The 15,931-nt window shown below is 40.8% G+C and overlaps 1 protein-coding gene across 1 annotated transcript in view; it reads right to left on the minus strand.

The window, feature by feature from the left end:
• Positions 1 to 2,165: 2,165 nt before the first annotated feature.
• Positions 2,166 to 15,931, minus strand: part of FBXO32 (F-box protein 32) — a 32,224-nt gene continuing 18,458 nt past the window's right edge. The window contains exons 5-9 of the mRNA XM_081952825.1: positions 15,223 to 15,316; positions 13,641 to 13,825; positions 10,976 to 11,158; positions 9,493 to 9,636; positions 2,166 to 7,774 (exon numbers count right to left, since the gene is read on the minus strand). Coding sequence (XP_081808951.1) covers positions 7,685 to 7,774; positions 9,493 to 9,636; positions 10,976 to 11,158; positions 13,641 to 13,825; positions 15,223 to 15,316 — 696 coding nt within the window. The 3' untranslated portion in view covers positions 2,166 to 7,684. The remainder of the gene's footprint in view (positions 7,775 to 9,492; positions 9,637 to 10,975; positions 11,159 to 13,640; positions 13,826 to 15,222; positions 15,317 to 15,931) is intronic.

Here is a 15,931-nt window from a genome sequence, read left to right on the forward strand (position 1 = left end):
CTATGACAACTTTATGACCTGTGGACTTCAACTCCCAGAATTCAGTAGGGCTGGCTCAGGAATTCTGGAAGTTGAAGTCCACAGGATGTAAAATGGCTAAAGTTTGCCAATCCTGGTTTAGATTGTAGTTTTGGAAGTCTTAAGCTGTTTTGAAGGGAAATATCTGACCTTTTTTGCAAATGAAATAAAGATCAAGAAATTTATTGATTCAGCAAGAGTAACCTGCCTCTCTGAGTTTGGAATTCTTTATTTACTTATTCAAGATAAAATCAGATAGTGTTCAGACACAGAGAAACTATTTCATTTCTGGGTAGATGGGAAGGATTCCATCAGAACAAGATTTTTGTACTACATCCAATGTGGAATTTACAGCTAGATATTTTTAGCAGGATAGAAGTAAGCAGTCATTCTTAATCCATACTAAACAATCCATGCCCTGTTTGTCATTGTATCAAAAATATTTCCTTATCTGAACTGAGAAACAGAATGACAGGCCAAAGGTGTCTAAAGGTTGAATCTTAACAACTGAACCAAACTTGGTTAATCTGAGACGTTTCGTTACTCATCCAACGAAACTGACTGATTGTTTTGACCTAAGCTTCCCAAGAGCATGAAGCAAACTCCTTGTTCTGACAAAAAACCCTTTTATTAATTTACTGTTCATTCACATCCAGCAAAGTCTTTCAAGGGACGATTTACAGTCACAGATCTTATCTGGCTTGGAGAGCTGAGAGGCCGATATCTGCAAAACCTGGCAAGGAGTTTCGGAGGGTCACAAACCAATTAAGCGAACTAATTGTCTCCTGCAAACTTTACTCCCCTTTCACTCCTCTTTTGTTTCCTATGGGAGGGGCCATTCATCGTTCACCTGTGGCCTTACTCCCAGGTCGGCCCCTGTTCTTTAGCTGTTCCCTTCGTCTGGCAACTCTGCGCATGGCACACAGTGGGAAAGGCTCCAGCTGTTCGTCTGCCTCACTGATGTCTGACTCTGAAGGCAGCTGATAACTGGCATAGGGCTCTGGCTCCCTCTCTGCCTCTGACACAGAGCCCTCCTCAAAGCCTTCTCCAGACTCCAGGACTGGCCCATGTTCCTCCCCAACCTCCTCACTGTCCGAATCTGCTGCCAGCTCTGTTGGCTGCTGGTGGGCCACACTGATGAAGCTGCTTGGATGAGCAATGAAATGTCTCAGATCAACCAAGTTTGGTCCAGTTGCCATGATTCCACCTTCTGTCAGGGAAATAATTTCTATTTTGGAAACGATCCGCCCTCGAGTACTCTGCTGATAATCAGGCTGACTGGGACAGAAGGAGGATCGTCTGCAGTAGGGAGCTGGCCAGTTCTCTTGTCACTTGTTTGGAGTGGGGAGCACTTTCTTTTTCTCCTTGTTCTCCACTAAAATGGGATCCAAGGACTCCCCAAAAAGAGACCCTCCCCCATAAGGAGCAGATGCCAGATGAAACTTAGATTTGTTGTCTGCTTGCCAGTTCCTGAGCCAGAGGAGGCGCCTGGAAGTCATAGAAGCAGACAACATTCGAGAAGCGAACTTGGTGGAGTCAAGTGTAGCATCAGCTGAGAATTGCGTTGTAGCAATAATCTTGCTAAGATCTTTGGGGGTGCCAGCGTCCTCAGGTGGGGTGTGCTCCTCCAGTTGCTGCAACCATAACAGACTCGTTCTATTAAAAAAGGAAGCCACTGCTGCTGACTTAATTGCCCATGCCAGTGGTAGCACCTCCCGTTCCCATCATTAGAATCGATGTTCAGGTAAGTACCAACGTTCGTTTGGTCCAGTTACCATGATTCAACCTTTAAACAGAGTGACCGAAAGCGGACAAAAAAGCAGTGGGTACTTCCAACTTTCTGCCATCTTCCCCAGTGAAATAAATTGAATAAATATAACAAAATTGATCTTCCGAGCTTGGACAACACACTCAAATTCCCAGGCAGATGTGCAAAATCTTGGAAGTTACATTCCATCATCTCTAGAGGCCACTAAACTGAGGAGTATAAACTGTATACACTCAATAATTATTCTGCATCTTCATTTCTGAAAAGTATAAGTGACATGTTTGTGTGTTCCTATAAAAAAAATAGGGAGAAGTGTAATGAATGCCACCTTTCTGACATTCTGAAACCAGAAGAAGCTAAAGCAATAGAAATGCCAGTCTTTTAATCTTATCAATGTTTTATTCGTAATTTCAGTGTCAAAAAGAGTTTACAAAAAGGAAAGAAAATAATTGCTACTTGAACCAAGCAGTTGTCGAATAGTGAACATGCAAGAAAAAGAATGTGCAAAATTTATATAGAAGGGTTTTCAGTAGGCTGAAAAAAGGCTGCACAAAAGGATTTTTAAAATTACATAATGAGGTGGGTTTTTTTTTATCGTTATCACTCCTGTATGCTATTTCAATTTTAAAAACCCTCTTAAACAAATATACAAATATAGGCAGATATATATATATATACACATTAGAATCTAAAATGAAAACTTGCAAAAATTACAAAATACAGTAAAAGGTTGATTTAATGGACCATTGGGGGGAGTGTGCCTATTAAATCTGAATTTGCCTCATTTGCATAACTAAGGTAGCATAATTTGCAGTAAAACCTTAATTTATTTGACATATCCTCTACTAACTGGACAAAACGGATATTAATCTGTTAAATGAGAGTGAAATCTAATAGAAACCCAGTATTTGTGCCTTGTACTCAAAGTATAAATTTAAACCAAGATCCATTAAATTATGGGATTACTGTTACTTGTTTTAGAACTTAATTCCTGATATTATGTACAGCAAAATTTGTAATATTTGTCAAGACTGCGTGAGTCGAGGCTTTGTTCTAAGTTATTGTTGATTTTACCATGGTTTGTTAGCCAGGCCACAAATAACTAACTTCATGTATCCTGATACACTGTAATCTACAATTTACAATCCTTTCATGGCTGGATTCTTGAAACTAAGATCACTGATTAACACAAGAAGTGATATAATAGCTTAGCCTGGCGTTTCTCAACCGTTACAACTGCAGAGTTCAGATATTCTGGGAGTTGAAGTCCATACCTCTTAAAAGTTGCTGCGGCTGGCTTAGCCTAATGCCTGAAATTGTAGGAGCAGAAAATAAGTTCGGTATAGGAGAATCTTCTCTACCACATTTCTTCAAGAAAGAGAAATAAATTACATAATAGTGTGGATGAGTAAGCCCTGTCCTATGGCAGTAGAGTAATCTTCCTTGCTCTTCAAACATTGTGGATCCTACAGTATTTATAAGAAGATCACTGACATCAGTATTTATCACTGTGATAGGATCTAACCCAAGATTCCAGAAAGGTCCTTTTAGAATAATTTCCTGCAGATTTCCCCAGCTCTGATCTAACCACCATCCTATTTTTTAATCTCAATCTGTCAAAAAAAGGATGAATAAAGAATAATTTAAACAGGAGGATGGAAGAACTGGGGTAAAAAAAAATATTTCAAGCGTCTTTCCGATGTACCAACAAATACTAACAAAACAACAAAGCCATTTCGGAAGACAGATACAGGTAGTCTTCGACTTATGACCACAAGTGAGCGCAACATTTCTGCCACTAAGCGAGACATTTGTTAAGTAAGTTTTGCCCCGTTTTACAACCTTTCTTGCCCCGTTTTACAACCTTTCTTGCCACAGTTCTTAAGTAAACCACTGCAGTTGTCAAAGTTGGTTGAGTAAATCCAGCTTCCCCATCGTTTCTCAGAATGTTGCAAAAGGAGATCCCATGACCCTGGGACACTGCAACCGTCATAAATATGAGTCAGTTGCCAAATGTCTGAAATTTGATCATATGACCCTGGGGATGCTGCAATGGTCGTTAAGTGTGAAAAACGATCATCGGTCACTTTTTTCAGTCCTGTTGTAACTTTGAATGCGCATTACACCAACTGTTGTCAATCGAGAACTACCTGTATTAAGTTCAGCATTGTAAGAGTAAACATTACAAGATTTCCAGGTCCAAATATTTGTGGCATAAAGCTCGAATGCTGAAAATACACGCTTTTGGAGAAAGTTGGGAAACAATCATCAAATCTGTGATTGTACTTGTGGCAAGTACATGCAAGTTCTCTTTATTGCAAGAGAACAATTAGAGCTTCTGCCAAGAAGAAAATTGTAGCCATTTTCATGGTTGGTTTTACTAGCTCTAATGTGGCTCATTGGTTTCTGGGCTTAGTTGCACTGATTTTGTGTTATTTTGTATCCTGCATGGGGATGGTTTATAAATATCTCCAAAGTTTTGGATTATGGAAATGGAGGGGGGAAATCTGGAATTGCAACAGTTATTAGCCCTCAAATGTTTGCAAAGATATAGAAGATACAGAATCTGCTATAATGCAAAAGCATTTTATCTGACAAGTGTTTGAATTTGCTTCCCGATTCTTTTCCAGATTCCTATTCCTTATCCTCCTCAAAATAGTTTTATATCTCTTATCACGAAAAAGATTCCAGAGTGGTTCACGATAATATAAAAAAATAATAATTACAAAACCAAAACACAAAGCAGATAATGTGTTGATGGCGTCTTAATAGATATCTAATTTAAAAAAAACAACAGTGCAGCTAATTCTTTTTTTCTGCTGACCTGGATACTTTTATGGAAAGGAAAAAGACAACTAGCAGTGAAAAGGTTTGAAGCAAACAATTAATATATTTTTTTTGCATTTTTTACATTATAGCAGAATTTTAGACTGCCAAATCTTAAACAGAAAGAACCATGGTAGGTGAAATAGATAGGACACTTTGAAGTCAGAAAAGCTTCATATTGACAGGACAGTATTTCTGCCAACAATTTAGCAAACAAGGGTAACTCTTTTCACAAAGCACGGCAAGGTTTTGTGTCAAACCCTGCAGAGCTGCTAAAATGAACCATCAACAGGTTGCTGAGAAAAATGTGTCAAGTCTGTTCTCCCTTTTGTAGTGCGTGACTAGAAGCCAATGAAATATCAAAGAAATACCAAGATTTCGTAGATACTTTACTGCACTTGGAAGATTCCAGGCCTGTTTCAAAAAAAGGCAAGCAGGACATGTATCTTTGTGTGTTTGTGTATTTGTAGGGAAGGTTAGCTAAATGCAGAGTAATTTTTTTGAAAGTAAGTGATACAATAAATAAAAATGGCTTCACACAAACATATCTACACTTTAAACACACTTTAAAATCCCATTTCCCACGAGCATCTGCAGAAACTTGTAATAATAGCAGTTGTCTTGCCATAACGTTTTGCAAACTTTTACAAAAGAGTTGGGCCTTGTCTCATGAGATTGCAACATTGCTTTCATCCATTTTGCACCCTTACAGATGCCCACTGAGACTTTCTGATTCTTTTTAATTCCCATTTGCATCTAATCATCTCCCAATCATAAAACCTTTTCCTCAACATTTGATACTCCTTTGTTCGCCCCAATGGGGCTTTCTTTCTGACTCAGCCTATCTATTAAACACATGAGTTTCCTATTCACTTACAAGTAGTCCTTGTTTAGTGACCACAATTGGGATCGGCAACTCGCTTGTTAAGCGAGGCAGTCACTATAAGCGAAACTGTGACGGTTTACAACCACAGTGAAGAGCAGAAGTTCCGTGGCTAAGCAGGGCCATTGTTCAGTGAGCCATGCTCACTTTTACAACCTTTTTTTTTTGCCCTGGGGGGTAAGCACATTGTTGCAGTTGTTAAGTGAATCACGTGGTTGTTAAGCGAATCTGGCTTCCCCTATTGATTTTGCTTATTGGAAACTAGCTGGGAAGGTTGCAAATGGCAGTCACAAGACCCCAGGATGCCACAACCGTCGTAAATAAATGCCAGTTGCCAGGCGCCAAAATCTTGATCATGTGATCAGAAGGATATTGTGACAGTTGCAAGCTCTACAAATGGTCGCTGTTGTACCTTTGTCACTAAACAGATGATTGTAAGTCAAGAACTACCTGTATTCCAATCTGACTTCCTATTTTCCTGACCACATTAGTGCCTCAAAACCTCAACCTTTGATGCAAAGATCATGCCCACATGGGAATTTTTCCTACTATATAGTGGGAATGCCTCAAAGACTAAGGTAACGTCTTGGTAATTCAGACACACTTTCTCAGCTAAAATGAAATCTGAATTTGAGACTAGAAATGTCATTATCCTGTTTCCCTGAAAATAAGACTTCTCCGGATAATAAGCCCAATCGGGCTTTTGAGCGCATGTGCTAAAATAAACCCTCCCCGAAAATATTGCAAGACAGCAGCAGCCATAAGGTCACCACGCTTGCCTCCTGCACCCCAAAAACAATAAGACCTCCCCGAAAATAAGGCCAAGTGCTTATTTCAGGGGTCAAAAGAAAATAAGACCCTGTCTTATTTTGGGGGAAACATGGTACTTGGATATGTAGCATGCATGTACAGTTTCTCTATTTTTTCTTAAAATCAGATATGTCATCTACACTCAGGATTCAAACCCCGTGTTAACCAATAGGAAGAGGCTTCCTAGCTGACTCATCTTTTATCCAGAGAAGGCTCTGGGTATAACCTACGTGGCATTACCAATTTCAACATCAAATGATATGGAAACTGCCAAACTGGCTTCATGAGATATAGGATGCCCTCTAAGGATAAGGTAGTTATTCCTGGATTGCAAAGTGTGCAACAACCAGCAGATGTCAGCAAAGAGTTAGTTTAAGAAACGGCGTCTCTTTGCTGACATCCAATGGCTGCTCATATTTTGCAGCCCAAATACTGCAATCCTCATTGAGAGGTGACCTTACACATTGAAATTGTACAAAGATTCTTGGTGGTTTTTTTTTTGTTAAGTTAATGAGTAAACATCTCTGCATTGCGCATGAAGTTGACAAACCAAAACATGATGTTTTTAGTAAAAGCTCAACTCAAATAGTTTATCCAGCTGCCTAAGCCACACTTACAACATAGTCCGCCTTCAATGGTATCCAAGAACGACCTAGGGAAATTTCCAAATTTCCCAGAACTCAGTTACATTTAAATACCACAAAAAAGGCTGCCAGATAAATTAAAACTTAAGTGTTAACAAGAAGCAGCAACAGGAAAGCTACTATCAACAGTTTTTTTTAAAAAACAACAACATCTCTTTAGATGACGTACAGATGCTTCATACCACACACTGGTTTATTTGGAAAGCTGTTTCAAGAGGTAGAAACTGGGATATTATTTTATCTGGATTCAGTTCATTTTTTTAAAGAATAAAGGGATATATCATTGTAAATCTCTTTTTAAAAAAAGTTTTAGGTATAAATATCTTCTGCAAACAAATAAAAAAGCAAAGTTGGGAACCGTTCCAAGTTTTAACCTGACGGTAGTGTGTCATTCCTCTGGCTTTGAAAATCCAGAAGACATTTCCAAATATTTGCAAGGATGACTCTTCTTTGCATTTCCTAAATGGATTGTCCCCGAAAGCTTGCACACCAATTCTCACCAAGCTTAATATTTACAAAAATCTTGCCTTTTTACATATGTCCAACTAGGAGGCTATGTTCTCTCAAGAGTCCAAGGCCACGAGATTATGGCTCCTTCTGCCTCCTAAAAGTCTCTTGTCTTCTTTGACTCAGGAACAATCAAGCTGTGTTATTTACAAGCTATGATACAAACTGCTCAGCTCTGTAAAGAGTCCCATTGGAACAGTACGACAGGGAGTGAAATTATTTGGGAATTCAGAATCTGAACAAGTTGATAAAGTCTTGCGGCGAAAGAGCAGTCAAGCAGCTTTCTGGGTTGTTAGCCGTACAGGGGTGATCGGTGCCCTACAAAACAAGAACATCAATATCCTTAAAAGTTGTATCCGGTAGTTCTACAAGCACCAGAAAGACAAATATCACACTAAATGCTCATCAATCAACTCATTCGTCAATGATATTAAGATATGCAAAGTTGGTTTAAATTCACATCCTTTTTAATTTTTTTACCCCTTTATTACTTTAGAGGCAGTGAATATACAGTATATCACAGAAGTGAGTACATACCCCCTCACATTTTGTAAATATTTAAGTATATCTTTTCATGTGAAGAAATGACACTGGGCTACAAAGTAAAGTAGTGAGTATACAGCTTGTATAATAGTGTAAATGTGCTGTCCCCTCAAAATAACGCAACACTCAGCCAGTGTTTAAACTGCTGGCAATAAAGGTGAGTATAGCTCTAAGTGATCATTTCCACATGAGGTCCAAAGTGTCAATATTTTTTTTTTAACCGAAATTTTTATTAGTTTTACAAAAAAATTCAGGAAAGGGGATAATGGATAAAGTTACAAATTTTGACAGCTACATTATGCAGGAAATGGCACTCCCCCCAATTCTCATAATTTTCACTTATTAATACATTAAATAATTACTACTTAGCAATGTTTTGACAGCATATTTTTACCTTATATCTTCAAGTAATTTCAATCTATTTTATATCAATCAGAAAAAAATTCCCTGTATTAGCAATTGCATTATTTTTCTAATTCACTTTTGTGATCTAAGTTTTCTCAGTGTTGCCCCTTCTCCCCCCACCAGCAAGGTTCCAGCACCTCCCGTGTCTTGTGTATCCCGTGTGGTATCATCAGCTTTATCTAGGAGCACTTTGTTTTTTTTCCATGAAGGCCTTGGCCTCCATAGTTGTATTAATTCTAACTCTAGTGTCCTCCCAGAATATCAGCATACCTTCTGGCAGAAGCCGCCGGAACCAAACCCCTTTCTGGTATAGTTTCTTCTAAAGTGTCAATCTTTGGTGTGGCGGCCATTATTTTCCAGCACTGCCTTAACCTCTTGGGCATAGAGTTCACCAGAGCTTCACAGATTGCCACTGGAGTCCTCTTCCACTCCTCCATGATGATGTCACGGAGAGACCTTGCGCACCTCCACCTTTCATTTCAGGATGCCCCACAGGGTGTACGCTCTTCTGTGATATACTGTACATCAGGGGTGTCCAAACTTGGGAAGCTTAAGACTTGTGGACTTCAACTCCCAGGATTCCCCAGCCAGCCATGCTGGCTGGGGAATCCTGGGAGTTGAAGTCCACAAGTCTTAAGCTTCCCAAGTTTGGACACCCCTGATGTACATACTCCTTCCTCCTCCTATTTTCCCCACAATAACAATCCTGTCAGATAGGTTTGGCTGAGAGTGAGTGATTGGCCTAAAGTTCCCAGCCAGCTTTCATGCCTATGGCGGGATTAGAACTCATAGTCTCCTGGTGATTGGCCCAAAATCATCCCAGCCGGCTTTCCCGCCTAAGGCAGCAATAGAACTTACAGTCTCCTAGTTTCATGTGTTAATGGAACATTTAGAATAGAAACACAGTGCCTTCACACACCAGGACATACATTAATTTACCCACCATTATATTAAATTTAAATTTGTGATTTTTTTTAAAATGGCCTGAAAATCCACAAGATAGCTAAAAATCAATGAATTATGTAGACAAAATAAAAATCCCGGCTCTACAGGGTATTTCAATGGAACTGGACAAAGTGGCCACCTACCTTCCACGAAAGGATATGACAATGTCTACAAAGCTGCAAAGTATCTCCATATTGTTCTTTCCGTGGATAACATCTGACAAGCTTGAAGTACATCTTCTTCCAATCCAAATGCCCTTTATCTGACAGTATTAGCCGCTTGCGTATCTAAAACAAAGAAGACCCCACAAAATTATAGATTTGCAAAAGTACATGGAGATATGGCTAACGGTATGGTCGCTCCACAACAAGAGAACCCATAAAGAAGTAAGTATGAGAGGATGCATGCTGCCTTAAAACAGTAAGTGTGAGAAAAATATTGTGGGGATAAGACACTCCTAAAACTCCCCGGGTTGTGTGTTCTGTTAAGATACAGCCTGTTGTGCCTTAAAATGGCTTCTACTATGCAGCACAGTGGAGTTGCCATGGTAATGGCTTCACAGTATTCCACAAGGAGTCCCCCCTGGTAAGGGGGAAAATCCAACATTAGAAATCACGTTTGGTACAGACATTTTCCCCCTATAAATAAATACCCGGGCAACGCCTGGTTATTGGCTAATTAAAAATAATGTTGGAAGCATCTACAAGGTGTTCCTTCTCCAAGAATGGTGTGGAATTAGGAAAAAAAGTACTTTATGAAGGGCACGAAGGAAATGGAGCATTTAAGAATAAGCTGCATGCCACCATTGCTTTGTAGACAACAAAATGCCCTCAAGAGATGTCTCAGAGGCAAGTTAGTGTCCATGTGTAATAGGCCATCTTGGTTGAATAAGTGTCACGATTAATCAAGAATGGATGGTGAACTAAGGATGATTCCGATTCATTTTCTCTATATTTCTTTGGAGCTTCCCGAGAAAACATAAATCACAATCTTAGTCCCAAAACCCTTTTTTATTTAAACGGCTATGAATTATGGTCATTCACAGCTCGCACTGCTTCCCCAACAGTCTATGAAGATTCCGACAGATGTCTGATCGAGTTGCCACAGTCTTTCAGGGTAATGTTGATAAGCACCCGCCTTTATCTCCCTTGAAATGCTGCCAGAGACCTAATTGGCAATTAGTTTTGCAAGGCCAAACTTAGCACAGAGTCAAATGGAACTCACAGAGCTTGAACTGACCAGATGAACTAATTGCTTCCTGCAAAGGCTCAGCTCCTCTTTCATGTATTTTGGGAGGGGCCAATCATCTCCAAGCCTTACTCCCAAGTCACCCTTTTTTCTTAATTGTTCTTGCCTTCTGGCAGCTCTGCACATGCGCTCACTGGGAACAGGTTCCCCTTGTTCCTATGCCTCTTTGATGTCGGACTCCGGAGGCAGCACATAACTACCAGATGGCCCTGGCCCCCTCTCTGCCTCCGACACAGAGCCCTCATCCGAGCTTTCCCCAGACTACAGGACTGGCCCATGTTCTTCCACAACGTCCTTATTGTCTGACTCTGCTGCTATCTCTATAGGCCACAGGTGGACCACAACACTTCCACAATATCACTTTCCACTGCCGTTTACCTGTCTGTCTGTGAAATGGTAATGGCAAAGTTTTTTCCAGAGGAGTCGGTCTTCACTGAGCACCTGAAGACTTGGCGTCACTTGCCCAAGACTCACGATGTCTCGCCCATCTGACAGCCGTTGCATGATGTCTAGTTGTAAACATAAGGGCAGATCTGTGAAAGTCAACCCTTTGAAATCAGGCTGGAGAAATAAAAGAGAGAAAAAGAGAATGGGTGATCATACTGAAAGATACCAAGATTTCTATGCAACTTGTAAGAATGTTCACCTATTGTATTAAAGTTGCCTTCAAGTTGGAGCTGACAACCTCAGGACTGCAGGAGCAGATCCTTCAGGTGGTATTGAAAAGGTTTGCCATTATGTGTTCTTTCCAGAATATTTTGATTTTTTTTCTATTTCCCACCTGGCCTATAGCTTTAAGACTTCCTAAATGGTGCCCTCACTGGAGAAGAGCCTAATGCTGGGAAAGATTGAGGGGAAAAGAAGAATGGGATGACAGAGAATGAAGTGGCTGGATGGAGTCACCCAAGCAGTAGGCGTGAGCTTAAATGGACTCCGGGGATGTTAGAGGACAGGAAGTCCTGGAGGAATGTTGTCCATGGGGTTGCGATGGGTTGGACACTACTTCGCAAACTAACAACAACAACAAATGGTGCCTATTCAAGTAATAACTCTTAACCCGGCTTAGCATGCTACATTAACCAAGACCAGGTACAGGTATTAGCTCACTTAAGAACCCTGACCGGGACTGGAATTTCCATTGCTAAGTGAAGTGATCATTCGGTGAAACATCACACCACCACACTGCTTAACAACAACAGTTTTGGTGGTCTTGGTTGCAGTCATTAGGTGAGGACAGTGACATCATTAGGTGGGGACTCACTCTTTCTTGGGCTGCCACCTGGGAATGGGTAGGAGACAGAGTGCAGGGCAGCCGAAAGGGAAGAAATGGGGGGGAAGATAGGCAAGACGGGGGAGTTAAAGCACACACTACGGTCATAAATGGGAACAGGATGCCAAGAGCCTGGATTTTGATCACATGACAACAGTCGCACTTAAAGCAGCTGTAACTTCAGTGACCACTTCTAACTATCATTCTTTCAGTGCCATTGTAACTTCAAATGAATGCTGAACAAATATTCATTCAATGATTCCTGCAATCATTGCTACCTTGCTGGGGGGGTGGGGGTGCTGACCGACCTGCTAATGAATTTTATAAAATCTTCCTGATGGAAACCGTAAAGGTCGGCACACCTGCAGTTAGATTTAACTCTGCGGATTGATCTTGTTGTTGTTGTTGTTGAACCTATTAACAGCTTTTAGGAAAACCCGATAGCAGCTCTTTGATCAGCTGGTCAAAAAGTCAGGCCCTTTTGTCAGAGTTTGCAGTAGAAAGCCCACAGAGATAAAAGGTTCAGCAGGATTCATTAACTTCATTAATTTATATAAATAGTAACACATGAATAAATGTACAGTACCAACAGCAGATTCTTCCAATGCTGTACAGAGAAGAGACTGTTTCAGTTCAGAGTTCAGAGCAGACAAGTCCAGTCTAGCTTTGTTTCTCAGCACAGACTCAGAACTAAAGCCATGCCCATTAGCTGTCTCCAGCAAATACTGTTTCAGTTTCTAAACAGCCCTCATTGGCTGACTTATAATACAATAGCAGAGTTGGAAGGGACCTTGGAGGTCTTCTAGTCCAACCCCTGCCTATGCAGGAAACCCTACATCACTTCAGACAAATTGTTATCCAATTACTTCTTAAAAACTTCCAGTGTTGGAGCATTCACAACTTCTGGAGGCAAGCTGTTCCACTGATTAATTGTTCTAACTGTCAGGAAATGCCTCCTCAGTTCTAAGTTGCTTCCGTCCTTGATTAGTTTCCACCCATTGCTTCTTGTTCTACCCTTGGATGCTTTGGAGAATAGTTTAACTCCCTCTTCTTTGCGGCAACCCCTGAGATATTGGAACACTGCTATCATGTCTCCCCTAGTCCTTATTTTCATTAAACTAGACATACTCAGTTCCTGCAACCGTTCTTCATAGGTTTTAGGCTCCAGTCCCCTAATCATCTTTGTTGCTCTTCTCTGCACTCTCTCCAGAGTCTCCAGATCTTTTCTACATCGTGGCGACCAAAACTGAATGCAGAATTCCAAGTGTGGCCTTACCAAGTCATTATAAAGTGGTATTAACACTTCACATGATCTTGATTCTATCCCCGTTTATGTAGCCTAGAACTGTGTTGGCTTTTTTGGCAGCTGCTGCACACTGCTGGCTCATACTTAAATGGTTGTCCACTAGGACTCCAAGATCCCTCTCACGGTTACTACTATTGAGCAAGGTACCACCTATACTGTACCCGTGCATTTCTTTTTTCTTGCCTAAATGTAGAACCTTACTTCTTTCACCACTGAATTTCATTTTATTAGATAGTGCCCAATGTTCAAGTTTGTCAAGATCCTTCTGTATCTTAAGCCTATCTTCTGGAGTGTTGGCTATTCCTGCCAGCTTGGTGTCATCTGCAAATTTGATGAGTTCCCCATTTATTCCCTCATCCAAACCATTGATGAAGATGTTGGTTGTAACTTAGTTGCTATGCCTATTCATTGGCTGACCTTGTTACTATGTCTCTGCCAGTCATGAATATTCTGACACCTTTGCTCACCTTGGTGATTTGGATATTGTTCAGCTGCTGCTGCCAATAAAGAATCATCTCCATTCTGTGGACCCACATGTTTATGTTGCCAACTAGAACGGACTTGCCAACACTCTGGACCAAGGTGCAAAGTGACATGTACAGAGTCTGCAGCAATTCTTTTATCAGTCTGATATTCTGTTGATCCTCTAGAACTTGATGGGGGAAATGAGAGAAAAGGGACATTCAGATACAGGCGAAGAAGAAAGAAGCCAACAAACTAAAGAAAAGTCACTTTCTTCCCGAGAGCCACAGAGAAGGTTCGCTTTTGCTTCTCGTCCTTCGCTTCCAGGGCGGTGCAAAAGAATGTTTCGGCATTTCCATCCTACATAGCTTTCAGTCCTTACACAACCATTTGAAATGGCCTTGCAATTATCCCATAGACTTAACAATAATTAGAAATGTAGAGAACGCCATGACCCAGCCAATGTTCCCCTGATGTTGACCAGTGCTGCTGATCTTCATAAGACCTTAAACAAAGTCCTTTTTTATTATTATTTGGGGCCTTTCTGCCTTGGGTGATAAGCCAAATCTTCATTACCTTCTCCTATCTCAAAAGCTGTCACCACTCCGAAGTGTGAGACATGCATATAACGGTATCACTCTTGGGAAAGACAGGCTGATATGACATTCAGAGAGGGTTGGGCAGAGCAAGCCAAAGTGATTTTACTCATCCATGTCATTTTTTCATCCTTCTCTAACTGGTGTCTTCCATATCTAAGACATTGGATTACCACTAATGCTGGCTATATATAATGGAGGCTCTAAGGAGATTGGAGGACCTCGTATTGAGAAGAATTTTGATTGCTATATATTGCAAGGGACACGGTGGCTCAGTGGCTAAGACGCTCAGCTTGTCGATCAAAAAGGTCAGCAGTTCAGCGGTTCGAATCCCTACCTCCGCATAACGGAGTGAGCTCCTGTTACTTGTCCCAGCTTCTGCCAACCTAGCAGTTCGAAAGCATGGAAAAATGCAAGTAGAAAAATAGGGACCACTTTGGTGAGTAGGTAACAGCGTTCCGTGCGCCTTTGGCATTTAGTCATGCCGGCTACATGACCACGGAGCCAACTTCAAACAGCGCTGGCTCGTCAGCTTTGAAACGGAGATGAGCCCCGCCCCTTAGAGTCGGGAACGACTAGCACATATGTGAGGGGAACTTTTACCTTTACTATATATTGCAGGGGTGTCCAAACTTGAGAACTTTAAGACTTGTGGACTTCAACTCCCAGAATTCCCCAGCCAGCATGGCTGGCTGGGGAATTCTGGGCGTTGAAGTCCACAAGTCTTAAAGTTCCCAAGTTTGAACACCCCTGCTATACTGCTATATATAATGGAGGCTGCAAGGAGATTGGAGAGCATCATACTGAGAAGAATTATTATTACTGTATATTGCATGTGGTGGGATTTAGTTCCACCTCTCACCTTAACAAGAACTGGTCCAAAATCAAAGACCTAAACCCAGCCAGATGATTTGCTAAATTAATGTACTGGAGATCAGCCTGTTTTTTGGAAAGTCAATATTCCACCTTTTCTATTTATATATACCCATACCTTTTTGCACAACTTTCTCCAAGATATTCATAAAGTTTTTCTGGGCTATTCCACTCAGTGATGTCAGCTGAGACTTTGCAATCAGCTCCAACAACTGTGAATAAAAATAAGACATTCAACCTCTTGAGCACTTCTAATCTGGGTTTTCTTCTCATGTGACCCAATGAAACCGTTTTAGTTATTTGCTGCTCGACTTAACAAGAAAAAGAGGGGGGGGGGAAAGATTGGAGCCAGACAAAATTATGGGAAAAGGCCGATGCAAGATTTAAAATAATTACAATCTATTGGCTTCTTCTGGTAGATTTACTTACCAAGCCGAGTCATTAAAACAGAGGACAAAGATAGACAGATGGTTGACATTTAATCTCCTTAGAAATATACATGAATCTATATGATGGCAGTGAGAGAGAGAGCCAAAAGTCCTTCCCTCCCTTCTTGTTATAAAACATGTGCATATGCTTTTCAGTTGTACTTTCAACAGTAGAAATGGCAGCAAAGTGGTATTAAGGACTGGTCAACTCCTGTTTATCATTCTGCGCAATTCTGAATGACAATGGAAGACACATGGGGCATTCTATTAATATCTTCCATAGACACATGACTGATAATATAAACCCAGGGAGCTGGGAAAACAGTCACAGCTAATTGGCTAATCTACCCAATGCCGACAGTAATCAGCTTAATCTTTACAAATCACCAGGGACTTGAC

Source organism: Natrix helvetica (genome assembly GCF_964273705.1).
Source record: "Natrix helvetica genome assembly, chromosome: 4".
Taxonomy (NCBI): Eukaryota; Metazoa; Chordata; class Lepidosauria; order Squamata; family Natricidae; genus Natrix; species Natrix helvetica.